This window comes from Maylandia zebra, linkage group LG23 (assembly GCF_041146795.1).
Source record: "Maylandia zebra isolate NMK-2024a linkage group LG23, Mzebra_GT3a, whole genome shotgun sequence".
Taxonomy (NCBI): domain Eukaryota; kingdom Metazoa; phylum Chordata; class Actinopteri; order Cichliformes; family Cichlidae; genus Maylandia; species Maylandia zebra.
In genome coordinates, this window is record NC_135188.1 from 9,709,938 (window position 1) to 9,722,195 (window position 12,258).

The 12,258-nt window shown below is 39.6% G+C and overlaps 1 protein-coding gene across 1 annotated transcript in view; it reads right to left on the bottom strand.

Moving 5' to 3' along the window:
- Positions 1-7,506: 7,506 nt before the first annotated feature.
- The window catches only part of LOC143414974 (uncharacterized), a 34,000-nt gene continuing 29,248 nt past the window's right edge, over positions 7,507-12,258 (bottom strand). The window contains exon 5 of the mRNA XM_076880108.1: positions 7,507-7,608. Within this exon, the coding sequence (XP_076736223.1) occupies positions 7,507-7,608 (102 nt within the window). The remainder of the gene's footprint in view (positions 7,609-12,258) is intronic.

Here is a 12,258-nt window from a genome sequence, read left to right on the forward strand (position 1 = left end):
TTCTTAATTATGGTCATTCAGACAGTCAAAGGATAATGACTAGTGATTGACAAGTCAGTAGCCTGTGAGCATGTGTTTTCACTGATCCACCCCTCGCTTGTTTGATTTAGTGTGGCAGCTAGTGAAAATGCTCAGTTTAAGGCTTCACAAATGCACTTCACAAGACAGCAACTACATACATCTTTTACACTATGAGACAATTGTCAGACTTTGAACTAATAAATGTTGCAAGAAAAATTTCTGGCACAACTCGACCTTCTTCCAAGGTGCATGGAGAGGATGAGAAACTGACAACGTAGGAACTCCAGCAACACTTAAAGGTAAAGAGGAACAACTTTATTAACTGACCAACACCTTTCACAGAATGTGATTTACCGTTCACTAGTCAGGTACATCACCTGGAAAACCAGCTAATTCAAGTCAATGGATCTTCGATTAGGCCCTCAAAAAACTGTCACATACATAATCAATGCTAAAGATTTCTACTGGATTGCCTATTTGCACAGTATTGATATCAAAAGTGTCAGCTTTGCCTCCTCCAGCTGACAACACTTCACACTGGTTAATGGATAGCAAATTACAAGCTACTTTGTGATCCTTATTGAGAAAGGTGCTAGATAAATACATTTTACTTACATATGACTGCTGCAGACTGGCAGGAAAACAACATGTTTACAACACTGAACAAAAATTTAGGAGGAAGTTTGAGAGCTCAGTAAAGCAGTAGGCAGCAACATATCAGTCCTGCTCATAGCAGTTCTGATATGTAGTCTTAGTTTAACAGGCTACCATCTTTATTTGGCTATAAAACCTGTTAGGTTTCTCTTATAGATCCAGATTGAAGCTAAAAAGTTTACCACCAACTAGACAAAAAAATGAAAGACTCCATTTAATCAGAAGTGAAAATTACGGAGCCAAAAGCACAGCCTTACTTCATAAAACTTAAAAAAAAATTGCTTTTTTCTGTTTGCTTTGTGTCACATGGCTAATATAATCTTAAATATTTGTCATATATTACATATTTGTCAGTATTTGTGTAACACTGGGTAAAACCCAGACTTTTCTTGCAGCCAAAGCTAAGGACCTGTGTCCTAGAAATGTATGGAAAAAAAGTAGCATGTGAAGTTAAACAAGTGTGGTTGTGGAATTACCCCGAGACAGATGCAGTGGATTAGGGGTGGAGCGGGGCCACACCCGGCCAGGCTCAGACTCATTACATTTGATTGATTAGTATGTAATTAGGCTGGTTGCTGATCACTGGTTGACAAAAATACAAATCACATCCTGTGCGCTGTGGACCAGAGAGCCACAACTATAATGACACAACAACCAGCTCACACAGTAGCATTGCAGGAGAGGAAAAAGTCATGCCTCTGAGCTTTTTTCCTTTTTTCACATGTGACATTTAGCAAAGCACGGGGGAATTCCATGCGGTTTTCTGTTGACAGCTGTAAGTGGACATGGATCACATAATGCTAGACAAAGCAGCTCACTGTTTCGTGATGGTGATGCAGTGGTAAGGTAAAAGGGTGTCCGATAATAGATAAGGACGTTAACCAACCAGAGAGCATGTAGACCACAGACAATGACTATCAACGCCTGAATGTCCAGGTCACCTGACTACAGCAAATGCAGTAATTCAGTGATGGTGCGGTGTTTATTCTATATGCGGCTATAAAAGCAGCCACTTAGTTGGAAAACAAGCAGGAATAAAGGCAGACCAATCTTCCAGAGCCATAGCACAGTGCTCTTTTCTCTCAGTTTCTCAGTATTTACAGGCCTCAGCTCAGCGCCTACATAGTGGATTCATATGAAACTCGTATGATCCTTCTTTCCTCCTGCCATTACACATGGCTGGAGGAAAGCCGGTATGGTCTGAGGGTTCCTGTTGAACCCAGACAGCAGGTGAGGATGGCGAGTGCTAAAACTCTGGAATCCAACATCATAAATAACAAACTGTTTAAACGTGTCTGACTAACAAGACCATGTGACCAACTGGAGTTTTCCACATTCCTCCACATAAACCGATTCCATATTCGCCCCAGAACAGGTCTAGGTTTTACTGCCAAACATAAACCCCGGTAATGGCACACTGCTTTACTATACATAGTATATCACCCATGTAAACATCTTCAAAATAAAGCATATGTGAGTATATGGTTTTCATTGGTTTCACTGGATTAAAGTTACAAAAATGTTTCCATAAGTAGATTAAACTGTCAGCATTCACTCCGAGAGTCTGGTGTGTTCTGAGTATCGTAGTCTCATGTTAAAAGTGAGACCAACTTTCCTTACATTAGAGGAAAGGATAGAAAATATTTATCTAAAACATTTGATATCTTTTTGTATTATAAATCACTTATAATTGCTGGTCTCACTGAAACCACTTTTTACTGTAAGTGTTCGACAGAAAATGTGGAAACTCTTATAAATCACTGTTACTGTGAATTTATGAGAACAGTTGCAGATTTTACTTCAACAGCAGTAACACACAGAACTAAAGGTGCAGAGAGTGTCATGCATTTTAATGTAAGGCTTTAGGTAAATGATTGTGGCTCAAGTGTAAAACGATAAAAGCCAGAAAGGGCTTTAAGCCATCCTCACAGTTCATCACATGAACCTCTGTTAATAGTTTCCTCCTTTACAAGCTCAAAATTAAAATTAAAAGTGCTAAACATATAGATATATACCGAATTTCCCAGAGGAACCCACCCGAGGGATTAATAAAGTTTTATCTTATCTTATATACATAAATGCAGGTGATGATCAGTGCAAAAATGGAACAGATCCAGAGAACACAGTATAGGGTCATGTGTTTGTGGTGGGAACAGTCTTACGGTTATTTTTCATGAGTCCAACAGGAGAGGGGATCTTATGGAGAGAGGTTCTTGTCATTACAGATGAAAAAACATTTCAAATAAACCAAGTTTACTTTTCCTCAGCCTGAACTTTATAAATCTATCAGTTAAATATTTCAAAAGCCTGTGTTGTTTTATGGCTGCTACATTTTCTGGAAGGCTCCCCAAACTAACCCCATCCTCACTTCCTGTCAACCTTTCCATGCCCGTCTTTAGGTTAGCAGACATTCCTTATAACCCAAGAGGTAGAGGCTGGGTGGGGGTCCTGTTGCACACATGGTGGACCAAACACTCTCACACAACATTACCACATCACAGTGTCAGGCAACTTAAGACATAGGTCAGCAAATACCCATTACATATTTACTAACAGAGGATAGATGTAGAAGAATAGGCAGTATTCTGTGTAGTGTACTAAAACCTAATATAGGAGACCAGTGACTGAATAAAAGACAAGTACTAAAAAAAGTGCTAGTCCTCAATCAGAACTACTGATATCAGTGGCTATGGGAGGGGTCCACTACAAGAAATTCACTAATGGTTTACCTAATTTATTAATCAGGTGTTTACTACAGACATTATCGTCATGAATTATGAAGGTATTGCTTTAAAACCCTCTTTAAACTTTAATAACCCAAAGGAAAGACTCCTAAAAACAGCGTATACACCAGTGTTAATGAAACGGTTTATGTTAACGCTACCGACCAACCAGTGTTGGGAAGGTTACTTTTAAAATGTATTCCACTACAGATTACAGAATACATGCCCCAAAATGTATTTTGTAACGTATTCCGTTACGTTACTCAATGAGAGTAACGTATTCTGAATACTTTGGATTACTTAACATAGTATCATGCTTTTTACAACTGCATGAATGTACTATTGCTGTGTGATTTATTACTATTACTGAAGGTCCGCGGCTCCGAACCATAGTAAAGGGACCTCTGGCTAATACGTCGGGTTCCCTGTCGGGCTCGTAGCTGGAAACTAGCTTTACTTTGTTGTCTCGGTCAACTTTGCTAGCCAGAGAGAGGCGTTGAAAGGCTGCTCCAATGGAACTTATTGTTTCGGAGGAAAACACGAACACAGTGTACAATTGAGTCTTAATAGCTTACTTACAACTGGGTTCGTCAGGCACTCTTCTTGGCTGCAGTGGTTATTATTATATTTACATGCTTCCAGCTCCCGTTTCTGCTCGATGACTGCTCGTACTTTTCTACTTCCTTTTTCTCCCTCCTCGCGCTCAAAGACACATAACGGGTATGGCGGTCCATTCTCCCTGCAGCATGGACTACACTGCCCATGATGCTACATTCTTTAGGGCTATGCCTGTAGCATTCTGTAGCTTAGCACAACAACAACAACAAAAAGGCGCTCTCTCACCCAGGAAACACACAGTCGCAGAGAGCGTCACACTGTAACCATGGCAACCGTAACGCTGCCGCCTGGAACATAGCTGTCAAAGAAAACTCAAACAGTCCTGACCATTGACTGTAGAAAACAGTCAATGGTCCTGACCCGCGACAATATGAAACAGGAAAATACCGCCGTGTAATCCATTTATTTCAACAAAGTAACTATATTCTAAATACCACCTTTTAAAATGGTAACTGTAATGGAATACAGTTACTCATATTTTGTATTTTAAATACGTAACGGCGGTACATGTATTCCGTTACTCCCCAACACTGCGACCAACAGCTAGCTGAACATTAGCCCATGCAGGGCTCGCAAACTCGCTAGCCGGACATCCTGGGGCTAGCGATTTTTCCAGTCGGGCTACCAAAATCCATTTCAGCCCTGCCCGTTGGGCTATCATAGGAAGGAACGATATGTCACTGCTTTTGCATTCTTTCGCAAATGTAGCTGAGTAATTATGTCATCGGCATCGATGAGCCACTGTCAATATGTGACACATTGAAATCGCGTTTGAATTTGCGCTTGTTTTTTGCTTTCACTTTCACTCTGCGATCGCGCGAAGTGTGTATAGAGAGCGGCAGCACTGATTGGTGAGTCACAGATTAATTGCGCACCAATTCCTCTGACATCGTCTTATCAATCGTTAGCTTACTATCAAACATGACAAGTGAAATCTCCTGCAGCAAGCTTAAACATGTGATAGAGGTTGATTGCGCAGAGAATTGCTGATCGTTATGTAAGTATGTGTGTAAAAGCAGATGGATTTACGCAGGTATTTTAGTTCTGCAGAGCCAAACAAGACAGGTCAGGGTGAAGAAGGGACAGCAAAGAAAAGCCTACCACAAAACGGAAAAGTTATTACAAATCAGACTATGAGGCAAAAGGAAAGCGCAGCTTTATGGTTTCATGGACAAAAGAATTTATGTGGCTGGAATATGACGAGCTAAATAACATAATGTCTGTTTCTGTTCAATTAGAACCAAATATTTGAGTTGATGATTGTAATTTGTTGTTGTAATTTGTGTTTTAAATATTTTTAGATTAATGTATAATATTGTAAAGGAAACAAAACATCAATCAAAAAAATTGTCCTCTTTTTTTTATTTATTTTTTTTATTCAGGCTACTTCAATTTATTTTGGGCTACCAAAAACTGAACAGTGCCTGCCCGAAGGGCTACCAGGGATTTTGAAATTTTGCAAGCCCTGCCATGGCTAGCTAAAGAGGCACTTGAAACAAACGTTCCTTTGGAGCAGGGGTGGGCAACTTCAGGTCTTGAGTGCCAGTGTCCTGCCGGTTTTAGATATCACCCTGGGTCAGCACACCTGAATCAAATGATTAGTTAATTACCAGGCCTCTGGAGAACTACAATACATGATGAGGAGGTATTTTAGCCACTTGAATCAGCTGTGTTGGATCAATGACACATCTAAAACCTGCAGGACAACGGCCCTCTAGGCCTGGAGTTGCCCACCCCTGCTTTGGAGAGAGGATTGACCAACTTCAACTTTCAGCAGTGTTTGATGTGATGTGTCTGATCAGGCCATGAAAGTAAATTTGGAAGTAAGGATTCATTTGTGCACAATGTAGTCTTACACCTCTTGGAAAAAACATATTTTGCCATGTTAGGTCTAGATCCTACAAATCAACTGTCAAAAATAATAGTTTGTGTGTGTGTAGATTATATTACATCCTCTTTAACATGCAGCAGTTAAAAGTGCCCTTGCCTTTGATGTGACTGGGCAAAAAGGCTGCAATACAACACTACCCAATACTGATGGAAGGAAAAGCTGTCCTCAACAAATCTAGTAATATGATCAGCAAAATTAACAGCATTATTGCGACGGGTAGCTGTACTGAATTAGCTGAACTAGGATGGGACATTTGTTTGTATCAATGCAGCATGGACACAGAGCATTGAATACACATTAATACAACCAGTAAACAGTCAGCACACAAAGTCAGTTTCTGTACTGAAGAATAGACCTCCTAATTCTAACCTTAAGTTATTTCTAAGCCAAGTGTAAGCACCCCTGCAGTGGGGAAGCTCATTAGTGATGCAGTTTGAAAAAGAAAAAGCGCTGAATAAATCTACTGTATGCGCTTCATCTGATCCATGTCCCGGCAGAAATACGATACTCACAAATCTTCTTTTTTTTTTTTTTGCCGCCTGTCCCATTTGGTTCTTTAGCCATCAGAATTGTTGTCTGAAGACCAACAAGGATACCCAATGGATTTACTTTGCCAAATGGATCATCGTGGCATTGCCGTATTGGTCGATTTGGTCGATCTTTGTTTTTATTATTTATTATATTTTATTTTCAGATGTTACAGACGGGACAGACATGAGTGAGAGATAGGAAAGGGAGAAAGAAAGAGGAAGGAAAGGAAAAACAGAAGGGGAGAGGGACAGTGAGAAAGGGGGGGAGAAAAAAAAATAAAAATCTCCTGGATCACCTGTTGAGAGAAGAATAGAAAACAAGCAAAAAAAGACAAAAAAAAAACAAAAAAACAAAGCAACTCACAAATCTTCTAGAGAAACAATGTGACACCCGACTTTAATATCCCCTCAGTGACGGCGCATGCAAGCGTGAGCCACAAGCCCCTACAACGCCACACACTTTTGCCATTGAAACCTTTAGCGGCTATTCTCGTCTCCAGCACCATGTAATTAAGTTCCTGTCGTTCTCCGCTCTGAAAACGTTGCTTAACATAAATGGAGGCCTAGCCTGTTAATTAGTTCCAGTGTGCAGTCACGAGCCACTGCTCTTAAACGATGAAACCAGCCCATTCTCAATCTGAAGCTTGGTGGTGGAGAAGGGAGGGCCATAAATGAAAGTGGAACATCAATCCTGAGGACCCGATGGGAGAAAGTCCATGTCATGTTAATAAAGAGAGCAACGGAAGCCAGTCGTAACAGTGGTCCTGACTGTGGGTATGCTGACTTCCTGAATTAATTATTCTTTCTGCCAACTCTTCTGCTGTATAGATTTTTAATGTAACATTTCTAAAAATATCTGTGCTGGAAGGAAGACATATGGTTGTTTCCATATTTGACAGAAATCAGATAAGAAAAATTGGTGAGGCAACGAATGGTACAGGTAGGAAGATGGAAGTTGCTCAGCTTTCATTTTCAGATGCAATTACTGTGCTATGGATGGGCAGCACTGATTAATGCAGCCTCATGATATACAGCACAGCAAAATGGAAAGGCATATTTATGAAGTTCTTTAATCTCCCTTGACAACAGTCTCATACGAGCCAAAAGGCTCATCTAGCATGGCCACATTAGGCCAACGGTTCTCCTCGCCACCGTGAATTACTGCTGTCACCTGTCGGAAATTTCACAGGACAGCGCCTCATTTGAGGTCAATTTCTGTCTTTCCCGGCAGATCAGCGGGTCCAGCAGTGAGGCAAGCCGATAAAGTTTGGGATTTTGAGCAGTGCGGATTATAGGATCAAAAGGCAATGGCGCTAATCCCTCCCCGTTATTAAAGATGATAGCGCTATAAATGACAACACATGCGAAACTTCTCCCAACTCCAAACTCTTGGTAGCGTATGTAAGTACTTAACAGAAACAGGCTCAAGGGATGGGGCCGCCTACAAGCTGGATTAGAGATGGGATGTTGATCCTATAGTTACTCTCTCAGTTCCCCAAGTTTCTTTTTTCAGTCTTTCTATCTGGAAGTGCATAAGTGACAGTAGAATATAGATGGGAATGCAGCAGCAGCAAAGTTGTGTGAGCTGCTGTCTCTGCACTGTACACTGCAATTATCTCCAGAAGCTCAGGAAGCTAATTGGAAGAGATGTGGGATAAATCCCAGCCTGGGGGAATTGTGCTAATTTTCCACTTTCATCTGACCTAATAAGAGGGACATCCACTGCCACTGGAATCATGTTATATTGGAAGAGAGAGGGAGAGAGAAAGCAATACTACTGTCATGTTAACATGCGTACTTAATGACCCTCACACACTGGAATCTAACTACACAACACAGATTATATTACATCCTCTGTGTTTTGAGCCTTCATACACTTACACAAGCATTCTTCTAAAATCCATGTGCACAAGTGTGTTACTTCTGGGAACTGAGCCCAGTACCTCTCCAGCTGACACTGCCCTCATATTACTTTGTCCAACGAACATCCCAAACAGCACGGACACTCGCTTCACGGATTCCTCCCGAGCAGTGAAGTGTGCACAACCACAGTCAAGGCTCCTCTGCGCATATGACAAATCTAATCCTCCTCCTTCAGAGGTCTAACTGGGAAGTCTCTATTCAGACATGAATTTAATCACATTAACCCCCTTTTTTCCAAACGAGTGCCAAACCTGCAGCTTGAACTTGGTTCTTGGGCTCCACTGCGTCGGGCAAAGCCCAAGCAGAGGTCGTACAGGAATTCAAGCCCTGCTACACAGCCAAGTTCACAGACCACAGTGTGTCAGTGAAAATCTGTTGTGAAAGACTTTTTTCATGGACAGGAAGAAATAACAACAGTGAAGAAAGACTTCCAACGTAAACTGACAATCACGAGTAAAATCTAGCATAAAGTTTATGTTCTGAATTAATATGCAGGTAAATCCACAGCCATATGAATTTGCAGTCACTAAATTGTGCACAATCCATTGTTTTGGCTATCTAGGCTACTGTTGTCCCCAGTAAAGTAACTGGAGAGCAGAACTGGATTCGTATCAGTCCTTTCCATTCACAGAAATACACAGAAACAATGTAAAATGTCACAGCAGTGGCTGCACATGAATCTTTTCCACTATTCTGTTCCAGTCAGTTGCACCAGATGTTTATCTTTGGAGCTAAGCCTTGTCATAACTCAAGTGTTTTAGAAGATGCTAGTTCATCATTTTCAAACCATACAGCAAAACTAGAGCTAAGAATCACTTACACTTGATTGATTAGTGTGTAATTAGGTCGTAATTAGGGTTCCAGAAATTAAAGTTAAAAAAAAAAAAACAACAAAAAAAACCAACAACAACATGCTTCTGTTGATGGAGATCTTTCATTATAGTTTTGAGATTTCTTTTTTTTATATATATAATAAAAAAAACCCCCAAAGAAACAGCATTCTTGACATGTTTGAACATGTTCACCGTACCGGTATTTACTCTTGGTAACTAAGGAATTATTACATAAACAAAACAAATACAGTATGCTATTGAATCTGGAGGACTTCACCAAAGCCCTCCTCAACACTTGAACCTTAATAGCACAAGTGCAACCTGGAGAATGTGAGTATATTTGTGTGTGAGTCTGGATGGTTCAGATTTTAGGTTATGTGCATTATCAAAACAAAATGATATTTCATCTTATTTTGTATATCCCCTCTACTGTGTCTCGTTTAAAGTTCTAAACACAGAAAATAATTATTATATTTGAGGATCATCAGAAAAAAACCCCAAAAACTAGAGAACCATAAACAACAAATGGAAGCAATGGCATGCAAAACATTTTCCAGAGGTCGGCTCATAATGTCTTTTAATGGTCTTGTTTAACAAGCAAGGGAAGTGGTTTCCCCCTATTACCCACAAACCCCGAATTCTTGCCCAGCTAAGGACAGGGCTATCCCAGAGTTCAGTGGGAGAACCATCAATCTTCTTGTCTCCAACGTGTGCTTATTCAATAGGGAAGAATCAGCTGAGATTGGACTGAGTCTGAATTCACTAAACACGTATCACACAGCCTTTGCTTTTCTGGTTCAGCCAAACCCCTGAAATGCCACCAGAACAAATCAACTGTAATTGATGTTTTTTCGAGAGCAGTCTCAGCACCACAGGATAAATTCAACGAATCGTCTGCACGCTGTCTGGATTCCCACAAAGAAACTTCAAACACTTGGGATGGCTTTATTCCCAACATATTTGCTTCACGATGCGACTGCAAAATTTCAAAGCAAAAAAGTTTGTTACAGCTATAAAATATATATATATATATATATATATATATATATATATATATATATATGCATTCATACATATTTCAGTTAGGAGCACTATAATTAAAAGAAAATGTTACTTCTGTCTGCAATAACGTATATTTTACGGCTATGTTTTAATTTTCTTTTCAGAACTTCCTAGTAGAAGGATGGATGTGTTTGGGTTGCAAAGCAGCTTGCAGATATGTAGCAACTTTAAGTAGGTTAACCCTATACTAAAGCCAAAGTGCCCGATCAAAACTCCAGAGAAACTAAAACTGAGTGATTATTATGTATTTAGTTCACAAAGCTGGTTTTTTTTTTGACCACCAGAGATCTTAACAGAAACACAGCAACTCCACTTATTATATCCAGTGAAGGGTGATGAGATAAGGTTTAAAGGTACAGAAAATGCTAATACCTACAGTACCTACATATTTTGTCTGATTAACAATGCAGTTTCAGTTCAAGATTCAATAGCTTTATTGTCAGTACAACAGTATACAGTGTGCCGAAATTCTGTTTCACCCCAAGCCCCAAATGGTGCATTTACAAGTATACAAAAGATATATCTCCAAGAGATATAAAACTAGAAATAAATAATGTGCTAAATGTCTGTAAAATTAAAGGAAAAACAGGTACTAATTACTAACTATACAATACTATAATGATAACTATACAATACTAACTGTGCGATAAACAAAGACAGGACAGAGACAATACAAAGTGGATTGTGCAGTGGTATTGAATACCAGGTTTAAGTTATTGTCAGGATATTATAGACGAGACATGACAAAGACATGTGCTAGATGCAAAATGTGCAAATGTACTGTAGTTTAGATATGTTGCATTATAACATCCATGTACTATGTTAGATCTGGTATTATAATTTTATTCCCAGACACCATGAGAGGTTTAAAGAGAAAAACAAAAACAAAAAACAAAACAAAAAAACTTTTCTTCACTCTTAAGAGCATTTCATAACTTTTTAAAGTCTGAAAACTGTGCCCCAACAATTCTCCTGGTTCACATTAATGCTCAGAGTTTAAGAACTAAAGTCACACTTTCCAACTTTCTATTACAGCCACAGTGAAAGGGTGCAGTAGCTTAGAGTTGAACTCCTGTCATATCATTATAATACGACCTTGTTTAAATCTTCAGCTACTACAGGTTCACTCTGTATTTCACTTGTCAATTACAGCTAGTTTTTTTTTTTCTTTTCATTTTTTCTTCTTTTTTTATAAGCACATCCTTCATAATGTGATAAAATACAGATTCACAGGCAGGGCTAGTAGCTCACTGTAGAAATCCTCTGATGATAACTGACATTTATGACTGGGGTTCATGCAATAAATGCTTGTCAGCTCACATCCTTCTCTTTATTTTTTGCCTGATGGGTCAAACTCACCTTCACTACAACTATAAGGACAATAAAAGTCTCAGAAAATAGGAAGGGAGGGGCAAACCTTTAGCTGGGGTCATGCTGATGCATGTATTTATAGCTCTGTATTCATAAAACTAGGTGAAGATGAACTGTATTCACTGAAGCAACAACTCTTAAAGCAGCAGATATGATGACAACAATTAGCTTTTCATTTAAAAGCTCAGAAAATACACCATATACACATCGTTTCCGGCACATATTTCACACCACCAAACAAAAATGCCAAATGCCAATTTCCCCACCACCAGGCATAGTGGAATTGGCTCTGTTTGTCCACCAGTATACCTTTTTTGCTTTCTTCTGACCACTACTAATGCTAGGGCCTTCATCTGGATCTGAATTTTCTCCAGGACACAGGTCACACCTGATCATTTCTCACGGCACAGGTATGTGCTGCGGCACAGTGGTTGGGAAACACTGCTATACAGAGATGGGCAGTAACGCGTTACCTTAATCCGATTACTTTTTTCAAGTAACGAATAAAGTGAGGGATTACTATTGCAAAAAAGGTAATTAGATTACTGTTACTTTCCCGTGAGAACGCTGCGTTACTAAAACCGTGATTTTTTTGCCAGTGTCTCATGACAATAACATAAGCCAGTGCAAGG